Below are 16,035 nucleotides of genomic sequence, written 5' to 3'. Positions count from 1 at the left end.
AGTAATATAAAAGAAATATCTAATGTTATACGTGAATGTATTGGCGGAAATTAAAAGAATGAGAATGAACTAATGCAACTTGATGGTTATAGTGATAGATGTGATGAAGAGAGAACTGTAATTAGATTCGGGGATTTTTTTTTCTGACATTGGTTTAAATGTTCAAAATACTGTAAAAGACAGATGTAAATAGCCTGATGATTCTGGAACTGATGACCGATGCAAACAACTTGATTCTAAATTTTAACCCTGTACTAGCGAAGAGCTTGTGAAAATTGTTAAATCTTTGAAATAAATCATCTTTGAGTTGATGGATATGTACTTCCTTGTCTTCTTTTTATTATTAATCTGTCACTACAAATAGGTATGTTTCCAGAGCAACTAAAGACAGCGAGGGTAATACCCCTTCATAAAGGTGGTTGCAAAAGAGAAATCGAAAACTGAAGGCCAATATCTATTCTTCCCTTATTCTGAAAGCTACTGGAGAAAGTAGTACACAGTCGGCTTTATATTTTTCAACAAAATAATGAATTATTAAGTGAAATTCAGTTTGGGTTCTGTAAAGGACATTCTACAACGCATGCTTTGCAACACCTTGTTGATTTTGACAATAATGTGTTTGAGAGAGGGTATATATACCAATAGGGTATATATACCAATGTCTATTTTTATTGATGTCTGTAAAGCGTTTGATACTGTGGATTTTACAGTGTTGATTAAAAGGTTGGAATCCCTAAGTATTCGTGGAAATTGTTTAGAATGGTTTAAAAGCTACCTAACAGGGAGATGGCTTAGAGTTGTAATTAATAACGTTATGTCTTCGGCGTTTTCAGTTAGGAGCGGAGTACCTCAAGGGTCAGTGGTCAGTGGTCAGTCCATTATTATATTTAGAAGAATGTTGATTCCATGCATTTTTACTTGAAGAACGCCTGCACTATATCGTTTGCTGATGACACTGCTTTGAATTTATTTGGAAAGGCTATAGATGAGTTGGTAAGTAAAGCAAATCGTGTACTGGAAAGACTCGAGATGTTCATGAATGTAAACTTTCTGTGTTTTAATGTGAGTAAGATATTTTTGATGACTTACAGTAGAGTGGGTTGTCCTGTTGATTTAAATGGCTTGGTTACACTGTACGGAAAGCCTGTTCAGCAGGTTGGTAAACTGCGTTACCTAGGATTCATAGTCGATTGTCATCTGTCGTGGAGAAATCATAGTGAAGCTATTTCTGCTAAGATTGCCCGTGATGTAGGCATACTTCGAAGTTTTAAACATTTCCTGCCACAGAGAATTCTTCTTACACTTTATTATTCATTAATTTACCCGTATATAGCTTATGGTTGCCTTATCTGGAGTAGCAATTTTTTTTTACTAATTACAAGCGAGTGTAGGTTCTTCAGAATAAAGCGATTCGGATTATTGGTAAACATGTTAAAAAGGTCCATAAAACTAGTGCTTGTTATAAATCACTGAATCTGTTAAATGTTGAACAAATTAGAGATTTTCAAGCTTCTATATTTGTTTATCAGTGTATGAATGATCTAGTCCCTGCAATTTTTAAGAAGCTTTATTGTTTGAAGAGCCAAGTGCATGATTATGAAACGAGAAATAGTGATGATATAGCAATTGAGTCAACAGGTACAGTTAGATCAGCATTTACGGTAAGATATATGGGCCCGCTTATTTGGAATAAGTTGCCAGTGAGTATAAGGATGGCTGAACACCTGCTTTCATTTAAGAAAAAACAAAAGATCACTTGTTAGAAAGTAATTCATTTTTTTAAAAAGGGGGTATGGCTGGGAAGGGGTCTGTGGAGTGTGGTACAGGGCGATTTTTTGGGCTGTTTTGTGTTTTTTGTGGGGGGGGGGTAAATATTGTGTTGTTTTTTTTAATCAAGAGGGATTGATTTCAAGTTTGAGTTGATTATGGTTATGTTGTGATTTTTAATAAAAACTGTAAAGTTTTTCTTGGTGCGGCAGCATTTTGTAAAAGATGTGTTTTGGTTTTGTATGTGAAGAAAATAAGTTTCTAAAATTTCTCAAAATACAATGACAAGTTCAAAATGTGCAAATATCTAGTCTAAATTTTTTCTTTGGGGGAAGAGAAATGATATTCCGTATCATTTAACCCCATAAGGCCCAAAACAATCAAAAGAATATCTAAGGGCTGACGACGTCTTTATTGTGATGAAAATAATGAGTAAAAGAGCGTAAGAACGCAGAAAAAAAATTCACAAAGAGGGGACTATTCGAAACAAAAAACTACCCTCTAAACACATTTATTTAATATTCAAGTATTTATTCGATATGTTAGTTAAAATACCAAGCTGACTTACCTCTGAATTTCATTCTGTCGACACATCGAGTTCCAGCAAGACGATAGAGTTCATCAGGAACTTCGCGTTCCAAATCGATGACGTTCCTATATGCAAAAATGGCCTGTTCCAAACGAGAATTTGAACGCTCCTTATCCGACAGTTTCTCAAGAGCCAGTGCACGGCCATAAAGTGCTCGAGGTGAATTTGGATGAGCACGAATAATTTCTTCAAATTTTGTCAATGCCTCAAGCGCCGACTGGTGAGGGATAAGGAGTAAGGATGGTTAGAAAGGGATACATCTACACAGTGCATTAAGCATGAACAGACGAAACAACATGCGGACCAAAAATACCATTCACCTATTTAATTGTAGTACGCAAAACTAAGGTTAATTCATAACACAAAAGTTACTCCATGGCTACTCTTACACCAGAACTGACAAAATAGCGAACTAGACTAACAGCTACATTTCAGAACTGCTATAAACCTTGTAACTCACACTTTTACAAATGGAATTTTACCCTTATAAAAGCCTCTGAACTACTTATTTTAACTAAGTCATATGTACAAATTTTTGTTCCTGAACATCGATAATGAATTGTGCTTCAGACAGTAATCTGGTGTTGATTTTGAGAAAAAAAACTCAAATTTTTAGAGTACACATGGGTTTTTTGGTGCCAATTTCGCCATGGCTTCCTTAATTCAGTCTCAGTTAAAGAGAAAAATTAAATGAATACAGAGACAATTGCACATAGAAATTAAAAAGCTAAGAAATAATCTGTAGGAGTCACTATCGAACGTGACTACAACCACCATCAACAGAGGAACTGGGGTAACTTTTTTCTTCAACGCAACTCAAAGAGGACACATACCAATCATTTAAAGAAGGATCAAAATTTGAAAATATTTTCAATCCTCGAGTATGTCTTTCCAACACATCAGACGCCATATCACAGAAAAAAAGAAGTTGCCCGAGCTTCAGTACTGAAGATGCTTTGATTTTCACCTAACTGATCAGATTTGAATTTATTTTTATGGTCGAATTGTCTTGATCATGTAAAAAGGAAGAGAGAGAGAAGGACGGTAAAGAGCAAAGCGGGAAGGAATAAAAACAAAGTGAAAAAATGGCAAAATAAAGAAAATGAGAATGAGAAAATTTTAATTCGCTAATCCCCAGTGCAAAAAGACTTAGTTATCCTCCTGTTCATAGCGAATTCCACAAAATAGCCTTACTTGTTAGTTTTTACGAATTCTAGAGTCAGAACAAGCTACTAACTTTTTAAGTACATAGTAAAATTCCTAAAAAGTTTAAATTAATACGTAAAAACCAATGGTATACCCCTTCCCCACCACCTACTGCAGATCTTCAAGTGATATTTGTCCCACCACATGGGGCAAACTTCTGTCACATCACACGACATGTGCGCCGAAAATTGCGTAGGAACCTTTGTGAGTGGTTAATCCTCGTTAAAACATATAGGTCATACAATTAAAAATATAAATTATAACAAATATAAATTTTTAATTATATTAAAAAACATAATTCAGTGGCGTCAATTCACGAAAATTTAAAAGGTGAAGAAAGAATGCGCTTCCCAAAAACTAAGGGGAAGCAAACTTGTTATTTTTTTTTCTATTTCTTAAATTTTAATACCAAAGAAAATGCATTTTTCAATAAAAATCTCAGCAAAATGGTATTTTTATTTTGAATCAAAGCATTTTAGGGGTGGCATATCCCCCTCGACGTCACTGAAAACACTTGGCAATTTGGAAAATTAAATTTATGATTTTCAGCAATATTGAACAATTTTTTTTTAGTCAAACTTAAAATTAATGAAGTTTTTTGACTGAAAATCATACTTATTTTGTGCTATGAGTTTTAGTTGTCGCAACCACCACAACCACCGTAAAAAAACCAACCACCACATTAACCACAAATACTGAAAAGATCAACAAGATTGAAAGTTTAATATAAGTATGTTAACATTATCCTTACAGATAACCATGTGCACTGGATTCTATTCGATGGGAAAGTTTGAACAAAAATCCTAAATAATAAGGTACATATCGGGAAAATTGCAAACATCACGAGATGTTTTTTTTTTTGGGAGGGGGGGGGGGTAGAAGGCCAACCCAACACTAACATATGTAATTTTAACTCTATACTGTAGTAATAATAAACCTCTCATTGGGCTCATAATTATGAAAGAAGTGCATTGTTGTTAAATAAGGTCATTTTTTCTTAAAGTTTTGGCTTTGATTAAGCAAATTTAAAGTGTAGCCTATATGGTGCTTATGATGGCTGTAATTAAGTAGGCTAATAAGAATAGATCGACTCTTTAAGACTAAGTCAGGGTTTGGTCGAAAATTAATGTATGAAGATAATAAATGGGACCACAATTCAAATCTGGCACGTTGTTTTGGTCTGATGATTTTGATAAATTTTTTTCTATTTCTTCGATTTTAATACCAAAGAAAATGCATTTTTCAATAAAAATCTCAGCAAAATGGTATTTTTATTTTGAATCAAAACAATTTAGGGGTGACATATCCCCCTCGACGTCACTGAAAACACTTGGCAATTTGGAAAATTAAATTTATAATTTTCAGCAATATTGAACAATTTTTTTTTAGTCAACCACCACATTAACCACAAATACTAAAAAGATGAACAAGATTGAAAGTTTAATATATATTGATATTCATTCCTGTAGGTATCAGATATTACGTGTTTATGTATGTCAGTAAAGGGAAAATATTTTAAAAGTATTTCGTTTTCAGTGAAGTAGAAAAGACTGCTTAGAGAGGTTAGCCTGATACCTGTTTGTTATCGTTTCTGTCCATGTTAAGTTAACTTGATTTTGGGTTTCACCAATTTTTTAAATTTTTTCTTAAAAAGTTAAAGAAGGACCTAAAAAAGTTCCTATAACCATTTCACAACTCTAAAATCATTTTTAGACATTGACAGTATATGTACTTTATCTTTTATCCCTTAGAAAAACATTGTACGAAAATAGAGAAAATTAAAATTAAAAAAAAATAAGACAAAAAAAGAGTAAGAATACACGAGTTTTACCTCATATTTTAAGATTCTTCCGATATTTGAAGCTGAATCTGATAGACAGAAAACTGATGTTTTCCATAGAGGTTATTAGGATCAAATCTTGCAAACAGAGCATAACATTAAAAAAATTAGAACTGACAGCCAATTAACCAATTTATGCTAACATGCTTTAATAAATATTATAGAGTATCTTTCAAAATTACGAAGCTAAGTAAAGGGATTAAAAAGAGGAGATTACAAGCAAAAGGTGTACAAACAAAAGGAAAACACAAAAGGAAAACCAGGAGGAAAGAGGGGTCTAGAACATGAACTCCTCCTACAAAACAAAAAGAAAAAAAAAACTAAATATTCATAAAAATTCACGAAAGAAAAAAAATCACTTTCTTTTCTTTCAAAGAAAAGATGATGCAGAATAATCAAGCACTTCGGCGTAGGAGGTACAAAATCAATAATTTAAGCCCGATTTTTTTTTCAATACATTGGAAATGGGCAATTCCTCCACCACTCTACAGCTCCTTCACAGGTAAACCAAATTAATAATACAATTATTACTTAGCTTCGTTTGACTGAATATCAATCAATAACCAGCAAATAAGAATCAACTGAAAAATCCTTCTTTGAAACTAGGGCATATAGCTTAGTCAATAGGCTAACTTGTTCTTGTTAACAGCTTATCTTTACTAAAGGTTTATGTTTCCCATGAAACATAAGATTTTGCAACAAGCCTACAGCTTCAACTTGTACCAAAAGGGCGGAATACTCATATCCTAAAATTCAGCCGCTTTCTTGGACTTTTTCTTTAAAACTCGTTTTAGCGTTATAAACTTTAGAAAAGTTTTATTTAAAAGCTTAATAATAATAATAATAATAATAATAATAATAATGATCTACCGCTTAAATAAGACTAATATGCCTCTAAATTACATAAATAAAATAAACACTGACTGCTCTTCAGATAAAAACTTTTTCAATTCAGGCATCTCTTCAGATATCGTTGGCATCATATATTTCGCGATAGAACATTGCGTTTCATTGGTGTTTGAAAGTTGAAATCTTTGGAGACATGAAAACCTGAAGTAGTGAATGGTTTCATATATGTATAATACGATTCCACAGAGCACAAGGCCCGATATATTTAACCACTCACCTTTGATTTTAAAATTATATCTTCATAGGTGGTTTTGGTCAAATTTAAAGATCTTACCCGTAGGCACATTATATCCTCCTTGATATGTCTTGTGCGTTTTGATCAAATCATCATATATGAATCTGTAAGCAAGGATTGGTAGGTTCAGGCGCAGGAAGTGCTATTGGAAGAGGAGGTTGCACGGAAGAATTTAGTTATTTTTAGTTGTACTTTGTCAAGAGCATCAAGATTGTTGTTTTATAGTGGCCGAATGGTACTATGGCCATTCTTCTACGATTTGCCCGATCAGTGATCAATAGAGTATGGCTAGCACTTGCAAATTGTCAACCTAAAGTTTCTTCTCAGGAGCCCAGCAACCTTTGGAAGTCTTCTTTACTGCCGCTTTATAGTGAGGAGCAAATGATAGGTTACCGTCCACAAATATTCCAAAGTATTGCTTTAGTTCTGTTTTTGATATGTTTTTTGGGTCTAATTTGTAGGACGTCAGTGGCTTTTCACCCTTTTTCAAGATTAATGCCCATTGGCCGCTCGCACATCCAGTAATGGATTCGGTCAACGTGTCCCTCTGTAGCTTTTCAGCGTCTTTTGTTGACGTCACCGCGCGATACAGTTTGTTATAGTCAGGATAAAAAAAGATCGTTGATTGGATTCCGGCGACAAGGTCGTTTACATTCAGATGGAAGCAGGGGCGTAATTTGCTATGGGACAGGGGGCAACTGTCCCTCCCAGACCTTGGCCCCGACCCAAGTTTGTGCGTCGACCACAATTTGCCCCCTCCCCCAGGTGAAATTTTGTTTCTTCAAAATTCTTGTCAAAACTTAAGACAAGCCAGCATAATTCGAGCATTTTTACCTCTATGGAACTATATGGCTCATTTTTCAGCTTTTACTGTAATTTTTACTTGATTTGGGAGAAGCGACCATAACTTTGCCCCCCCCCTCCAGAATTTTGAAAAAATTACAACCCAAGGACTGACGCCTGTGGCACGCTACTCGGTGCCTCGATTTCAAAATCACTGATGCCAATCTACACAGACAGCTAGTTTTCTACCAGTAAGAAAATCCCCATTGCAATAGGTCGTTCGAGGTGTTAAGGGTCCTAGTTCCGTAATTCACCAGTTTCTGTAAGACTCATTTGTCATGGACACTGTTGAATACCTTACAAAGATATAGATAGATGAGACATCTATCGGTACACCTTTATCAATATTTTTCCTCCAGAAGTTCACCGCAAGAAGCCTTTGCAGAAAAGTTGCTTTCTTTTTAAGGAATCCAAAGTGTTTATCTGCTACAAGATCACTTGCTTTCAATGATTCACAATGTGGCGTAAAATAATTAACTAAAACATTTTACCGTACACAGAGATCAGTGTAATCGGGCGGTGGTTCCCCACTAGTTCTCGCTTTCCAACTTTTAGGATTGGGATTTCTATTGCACTTTTACAAATTTGCGGGAATTTTCCACTTTCGAAAGATTGTTTGTAGATCATCATTAAAAGTTGTTTAATATCATTTAGCATTCCCCGAAATACCTTTGGATGCAGTTGATCCAGCCTCCAAGACTTCGCTGAATTTAGGGATTTCGGTTTAACAAAAAGTTTTGTGCCAGTAATTTCAAACTCTAGCATTTTTATGCTGCTGAATTCACTCTTTTTGGAAATTTTCTTCTGGTTCATATGTAAAGACAGACAAGGATTTTTAATTTAAGATATGTGCTTGGTCTTTCGGGTTTTCAATCAGTTTATGCGCCTCATTATCAAGTAGAGAAGGTGTGCAATTGTGAATGGTTCTTTTGGAGTTGACTGACTAACAGAATGATTTTGGATTTTCCAGATATTCCGAGCAAGTAGTTCTTCATACTGCTTGTTTTCTACCCTTGTATCCCTTCTAAAAGAATGCCACGATCTGACACCTTTTTATAACTAGTTTCCCGTCTTAGATAACCTTTAATTATTAACTCAGAAAATGTGGATAAGCATCGGTAATTTTTGTGGTTTAACTTCTACTACAGTCCCCACATCTGGTTTTCGGAGACCTATTACTTTTCTAACTCCTCCAGTTTTGTTTGAAAGGGAGTCTGCATGGAAGTACAGAAATTTAAAGTTATTTGTTGTTGTTTTAGGTATTTTATTGGGGCCTGGTGTTTTGGACTGTCAATTGGAATAGCTTCCTAAAGGGTTAATCTACCCTTCCTAAAGGGTTAATCTGTGCTTCCAAGGAGGCTGCTTCTCTTAACTCTGTTGCTCTAATTCCCTTCTTTCCTGTCGTATGTTTGCTCTTTGCGCAGGATGAAAGTCAGGATTGATGTATACGTACTCTGTACAAATGTCGTATATAAGCACTCATACTTTGTTTCATAATTGCTCATTGTTAAATAGTCAAAGATTGGGAACGTGCTTCAGGATGTTTTTGCGTTTTCTTGGATATAATCTGCGTCCTTACACAGCTTGACGACTAATGAGCATGGCTTTCCATCTACCCGTCGTCTTCCAACTCTTCGACTATCTGTTAGGTCATCTTTTTTTTACTATGTTCCTAGAGCGTTAGTTTTTGTTAGTTGAATGATTAAATCCCTGAATAAGGTTGGACTAGATTTTGATAAACCAGATAAACATAATTTTGACCCCCTCCCCCCCAAAGCCTTTCCTCGCATTCTGATTTAAGGATGGAATCAATTGTTTCCTCGACAGCACGATATGAGGTAGGACTTGCTGCTGTGAGTCTTTGTACATTTGCATTTGTCCCAACAAACTTGTTTTGCTCAATACTTTCGCGCAGTTTTGGCTGAAGGAAGGACACAGTTCGCTTGCTGCAGGCTGTGCAATTCATGCTTCCGTAATTTTGAATTTGGGTTGTATGATTCTAATGCTAGAACAAAAATCAATTGCGATGGCCATGCATGAGGCGTGTTCCAGCTCTCCGCAAAAGAAGCATTTCAATGCAGTGGAATCATCAACTTCAAGATTACAGTAAGATCATCGTTCAGATGACGGTTGTGACTCAATTACAGGGACCATAAGTTTTATTGAAATTTCAAGTTGGTTTCTGATGCTGTTGCTGCTTAGGGTTTAAGAGTTTAGAGTGCAAAGACTTTGCCACAGAGTAGGATCAGAACTTGCTAAAATAGCTGAAAAAAAGAAGTAAATTTCTCATGTTTCTGGCATTTTCAACGCAAAGACAATGATTGAATGATAAATATTATACAAGAATATAACCCTAACATGTTACAGAATAAAAATTGAAAATAAATGTATATATCATTGAAATACTAAAAATCTAAGACATACATTATTACATTTATTATTAAAATTATTCAAAATTATAAATTTCAAATTATTAGTTAATTATAAGAACATATGCCTTATAATATAAGGCATAAGCCTTATAAGGCTTACTTATAAGAACACCTTTTTAAAAGAACAATTAGCCTATTCCGACTTAACTAACACATCAATAGTTTCCTTATTTTCTTCTTATTCCGAAAATATCACTTTTGTTGCTCAATTTTATGATATAAAGTACAAATATTAAATTCATATTTCTTGCATTTTACATCAGGAGAGAAAATATAACAGACGTTATGCACTCAAATGTTATTACTTACTGGAAGATCAATTGACTGGGTTATGATCCAACCCCTTTGGTGTTACACCAGAATATGGTGTTACACCAATGTGGTGTTATGGTGAGTATGTTGTTAATATTGGTATTACACCAGTATGTAAATAAGAAAAAAGTTGTCAAACAACTAAATTATTTCAGCTTAATTGTTGTCACAGTTCAGTCTGGCAACAATGGGAAAACACACACAGGACAAAAAGTCTTAATGCATTTGCAATAGCCATAAGATAGTTCGGGGAAAATGTCGGTCTTCAGATATGAAGAGACCAAAGATGGAGCTGGGGTGGGGGGAGGTATAAATATTTTTCATTTTAATATCCTTGGCACTTTAACGTGATTGCTTCTTATAAAATTCATTGAAATTAGGGCACTATTCTTCCCACGTACTGAAGAATTTGTTGTTATTTCATTCAACAAGTGCGTGCGCAAACTAGAAAATAATCTTTGTGTACCGATAGCTCAACAGCAAAACCAGTTTTTTCGTCTCCGACATCTATGATTTCCCCAAGGAACTGATCCATTCATGGCATAATTAATATTTAAACACATAGACAATACAAATAAAACGCTCAAGGCTAGCCACATGGGAGGGTAATGACACTTCCGTCCCTGTACTACCCAAAATATACGAAGTAGATGAAGCCTTAACCCCCCTCACATATATACGTGGGTACTTTTAATGACTACCTTTATACAAAACTTGATACTCTTGATTTTTCAGGATAAACTCGAGAAGTAAAACTAGTTAAATCCTAATAAATTATACTAAATATGATAAAAATAGAATACTTCAGTTCATATAATACAATAACTTGGACTATGTATTTGCACATTAGGGGGGGGGGGGGTGACTGTAAAGTAACCTAACTTAACCTATCTTTACCCCCCCCCCTCTAATATGCAAATAAATAGCCCAAATTATACAAGTCAAATGCATTCTGTCACCCTTCATTTATCTTTGTGGCTATGAAACCGGTTTTCATAGATATTACATTCAGCAAACTTCTCAAGTGTGTTCTGAATAATACATGAATATCCAAAAATTAAATAAAAGGTAACACGTAGTAGATATCTGTTTACCCATTTTTTATGGCTAACTTCTAATGACCATGCATATAACCACCTTAAAAAGGGTATTCCTCAAATCGTAATAACCAATGAACATCAGCTTAAAAAACAAAATACCCGTTTAGAAAGTCACACCGATGAAACTAAAATAGCTCTAATCCCCTCGTTTCATAACTTATCAACCATATGGCTAAGCAAAGTTAAATACCCCTATTATACATATGGACAAGAACTATTAATCAAATAGCCTAGTCAGACACTCTTTACTAGGCCAGTTCTATTTTTAGTTGACAGCGCATCCAGTTTGGTATCATGTTAAACTCATTAGTCACATTGTTCAAGTGGTAGCACCATTCAAAACTAATATGCAGCATGATGGTGGGAAGTGCAATCACTTGAACTTCCGACAAATTTTACGAACTACAAAGCTTCTTTTTATAAATAATAAGTACCTATTTAATATCTATGTAAAGCCGTATTATTATGGCAATGTGAATGTCTGCAGTATTACACGCAACCTAGTAAAGAGCAAACCAAGGTCCATAATAGCCAAAATTAAAAAGATAGTTAAAAGAACTGTTTAATGGTAAATACTACCATATAACACTATTTATAAGAAATTTTCTTTTTTTATAATTTTTTTATAAGAAACTTTCATTCACATCAAACTGAATAGTAATTGGCAATTTTGAGAGCAATTTTAGATTCTCAAAATAACGCCATATTGAAATAATAAAGACCCAATCGAAATCGTAATCGTCGTAAGCACTTGACTAGAGACCCCCCCCCATTCTACCTTGAGCAACACTTTGAATACCTTGGTAGCTCTACGGTAGCACTTACGTGGCGTTTTGTTATTGTTTTAGATTAAGACCTTCTCTACATTAAACAATTCAATTTTTGCAGCATATTAGGGTAAATCAGAATTGGGTGACATGTGATCGGTAAGGTGTATCCCAGTCTTTTGGGAAAATGACTTTACATAAAACATAAAGCATCACTTAAATGCATAATGTGCCCACCATTTAGCCATGCTAAATAAAAATCAATTACCAAGTCATACAAGTGAAAGTAAAATCGTTTTAACTTCGTCTTTTCACAACCATATGGCTAAGCAGACCCAATCAAATAGTCCTATTAAGTTGATGAGTACGAACACAACAATTAGCCTAATCGCATCCAGTTAACTAGACTTTTTTTTCTTTTTTAACTTAGTGTGGTCACTTTACAGGGGCCAGGAGCTAAATTACAGGAGTCTTCCAAACGAACAAACACCATGAACGCTATTCCAACACCTGTTAACTATGTCCTTGAAAACATTTTTTCTGGGATAAAAGGAGAACTATCACCCTGCAACCCCCGTATTCAGGTTTAATCCATTTGAAGCTGAATTAGATATTAGTATCCACTCCCCCATTAAAACCCACTTATTAAAATTTATCTGAGGGTTTATAGGAAATTAGAAAATTAGGGAATAAAAATGGACTTTTGGAGCCATCAGACAATCCCCCCACCAAAAAAGGACTCAACATCCCTTCTTAATAAAGATTTACTGATACAATAATTAAATGTTCAGAAATGAAACGATACGAAAAAAAAATTCTGACCGTTTTCCGAATCATCCCGGAAAAACCCATCCTCCTAATGTGTATAATTTCCTCAGGTAATTCCCCACAAAAATTCCTTCCCCGCGGAAGATTCCAAGCGTAGAAAATCCTATCTGAATAAAATTCCACATATTCTCCAACAAAGAAATACTAAATATATGCAAGCAATGGGCAAATTGCATAACCTACAACCCTTTCCTACGCTGAACCAAATAGCAAGTTCAAAATTTTGATCGGACGTCTTCTAGGAAAAAGGGGGCGTGGGAGGGGGCCTAGTTGCTCCCCAGCCTTTTTGGTTACTAAGAAAAAGCATTATAACTTATAATCTTTATTCGATCCAACCCTTTCCCAATCTTCTAGGACCATTGGTTCGATACGATTACCCCTGGGGAAAAACCCCAACAATAATAATGATAAAAAAAAAATAAAAAAAGAAAAGAAACACGCATCCACGAGCTTTCTTGTCACAAAAAAATGCACATTTTTGTCGATAGAAACTTGAAATATCTAGAGTAGGGTGTTCTCTGATATGCTGAATCTGATAATTGATTTTTATTAATAATGCTTAAAATTAGGGGATACCCCCCTTTTTTTCGAAAATCACAGGTTTATAGCTTTTGATAGATAACATTATACTTAATGAATTTGATATATTTGGAATCAGTATAAAAATCTAATCTTTTGATGCATTATCTGTTATCAAAATTTCTTTTTTTAGATTTTTGGTTACAACTAAGCCTAGTCGTTCCTTACTTACATTTCGTTACCACAAGCTGTTTGGCAGATGATGCCCAAGACACTCACTACAACTTATGTCCTATATGTACAAGTGACCTTACCTTGCTAATCGTATCCTCAGCATCATCAAGTTCATCTCTTATTTCCCAATCGAGGTTGCTTGTAATACTAGACTTAGAATACGAGGCCTAGAAGTAACAAACAGATGCTTTATTGCTTGAAAATTGATTTAATCGAAGAAAAAAATCAATATATTTCATCAAAATAAAGGCCATAGTACCGCCGGTTTAGACTATCAAGTCTAGTGTCGTTTCTTTCTGCTTTCTTTTACGGGTATAATATCTTGCGATTCTGCTCTCGAAAGCAGTAAAACATACACTGTTCCCTTTGGCTACGCTGTGGGTCCTCGGTTTAAAAAATACCGTTCAAAAACGGCAGGTCCGAAAGGCAGATTCAAACAAAAAACTATTCCATAAATATCCGAGCAATCAGAAGGACAAAAAATACCTGAGTCCCTGCTAATACAGAGGTAATAAATAGCTTTTAAATGCGTAAACATTTTTGTTGGTAACAACTAAAATAACATTTCCCCAGGCTTCTGGACCTATAATTGAAGATTTGAGTCTTTATTAATAAATTTTTAACTAAATTTTACCTGTTGTTGTTGTTGTATATTTATCCTTCTATATCAATATAGATAAATAGACAATGAGGTGAGGTAATTTTCCTCTTAAAAATTCTGAAATTTTGAGATACGCCGAATGATGGTACCTGATAAAACTACTAGAAAAAGGATACAAAAAAGGATAGGAAAGGGTAGAAAAGATACGCTTTTAGTTACCATGAAAAAAGATTATTTTTGAAAGGAAATTTTGAAAAAAAAAGGCTAAGTAATGCTTAAGTTTTTTAAACCGATGTTTTTTAGAGAAAAATAATAAGAGACAAGAGCTAAGAGCTCATATGGCACTTGTGACGAGGTCGTAAGAGCCGAGAGCTCATATGGTACGAGGTCGGAAGAGCCAAGAGCTCATTTGGACGAGGTCGGAAGAGCCAAGAGCCAAGAGCTCATTTGGCACTTGTGAGAAGGTCAGAACCTAAAGTTAAACTTTATAGCACAAGATCCTTCTAAATATCAAATTTCATTAAGATCTGGTCACCCTTTCGTAAGTTACAAATACCTCAATTTTCAAAATTACCTCCCCCCTCCCAATTCCACCAAAGAGAGCAGATCCGGTCCAGTTATGTCAGTCACGTATCTTAGACAGGTTTCTATTCTTCCCATCCAGTTTCATCCTGATCTCACCGCTTTAAGTATTTTCTAAGATTTCCGGTCCCCCCAACTGCCCCCCCCCCAATTACGTTTGATCCGGTTGAGATTTAAAATAAGATATCAGAGTTACGAGGTCCTTCTAAATATGAAGTTTCATGAAGATCCGATCACTCCTTCGTAAGTTAAAAATACGTTATTTTTCTTATTTTTCAGAATTACCCCCCCCCCCCCCCGCAATTGAGCGGATCCGTTCCAATTATGTAAATTACGTATGCAAGACTTTTGCTTATTTTTCCAACCAAGTTTCATCCCAATCCTTCCAATCTAAGGGTTTCCCATCATTTTAGGTCTCCCCACCCCAAACTTCCCCCAATGTCACCAGATCCGGTCAGGATTTAAAATAAGAGCTTTGAGCCACGATATCCTTCTAAAAATCAAATTTCATGGAGATCCAATCACCCATTCGTAAGTTAAAAATACCTCATTTTTTCTAATTTTTCAGAATTAACCCCCCCCCCCCCAACTACCCAAAAGAGAGCGGATCCGTTCCGTTTATGTCAATCATCTATCTAGGACTTGTGTTTATTTTTCCCACCATGTTTCATCCCGATCCCTCCACTCTAAGTGTTTTCCAAGTTTTAGGTTTCCCCCTCCCAACTCCCCGCCCCCATCACCAGATCCGGTCGGGATTTAAAATAAGAGCTCTAAGACACGATATCCTTCTAAACATCAAATTTCATTGAGATCCGATCACCCGTTCGTAAGTTGAAAATACCTCATTTTTCTAATTTTTAAGACTTACTCCCCCCCTCCCAACTACCCCAAAGAGAGCAAATAAGTTCCGATTATGTCAATCATGTATCTGGGACTTGCGCTTATTTTTCCCATCAAGTTTCATCCCGATCCCTCTACTCTAAGTGTTTTCCAAGATTTTAGGTTTCCCCCCTCCAACTCCCCCCAATGTCATCAGACCCAGTCGGGATTTAAAATAAGAGCTCTGAGACACAATATCATTCCAAACATCAAATTTCATTAAGATCCAATCACCCGCTCATAAGTTAAAAATACTTCATTTTTTCTATTTTTCCGAATTAACCGGCCCCTTCTCCCCCCCCCCAGATGGTCAAATCGGGAAAACGACTATTTCTAATTTAATCTGGTCCGGTCCCTGATACGCTTGCCAAATTTCATCGTCCTAGCTTACC

At 35.3% G+C, this 16,035-nt stretch overlaps 1 protein-coding gene across 1 annotated transcript in view; it reads right to left on the bottom strand.

Moving 5' to 3' along the window:
• LOC136041246 (aspartyl/asparaginyl beta-hydroxylase-like) overlaps positions 1–16,035 on the bottom strand; it is a gene marked incomplete in the record, with an annotated part of 132,939 nt that overhangs the window by 19,604 nt on the left and 97,300 nt on the right. Inside the window, 2 exon segments of the mRNA XM_065725854.1 lie at positions 2,336–2,573; positions 13,662–13,748. Of these exon segments, the coding sequence (XP_065581926.1) occupies positions 2,336–2,573; positions 13,662–13,748 (325 nt within the window).

This window comes from Artemia franciscana, unplaced genomic scaffold, assembly GCF_032884065.1.
Source record: "Artemia franciscana unplaced genomic scaffold, ASM3288406v1 PGA_scaffold_1180, whole genome shotgun sequence".
NCBI classification, from domain to species: Eukaryota; Metazoa; Arthropoda; class Branchiopoda; order Anostraca; family Artemiidae; genus Artemia; species Artemia franciscana.
Note: the sequence above shows the minus strand (reverse complement) of the source record. Positions and strands in the feature narration are given on the sequence as shown.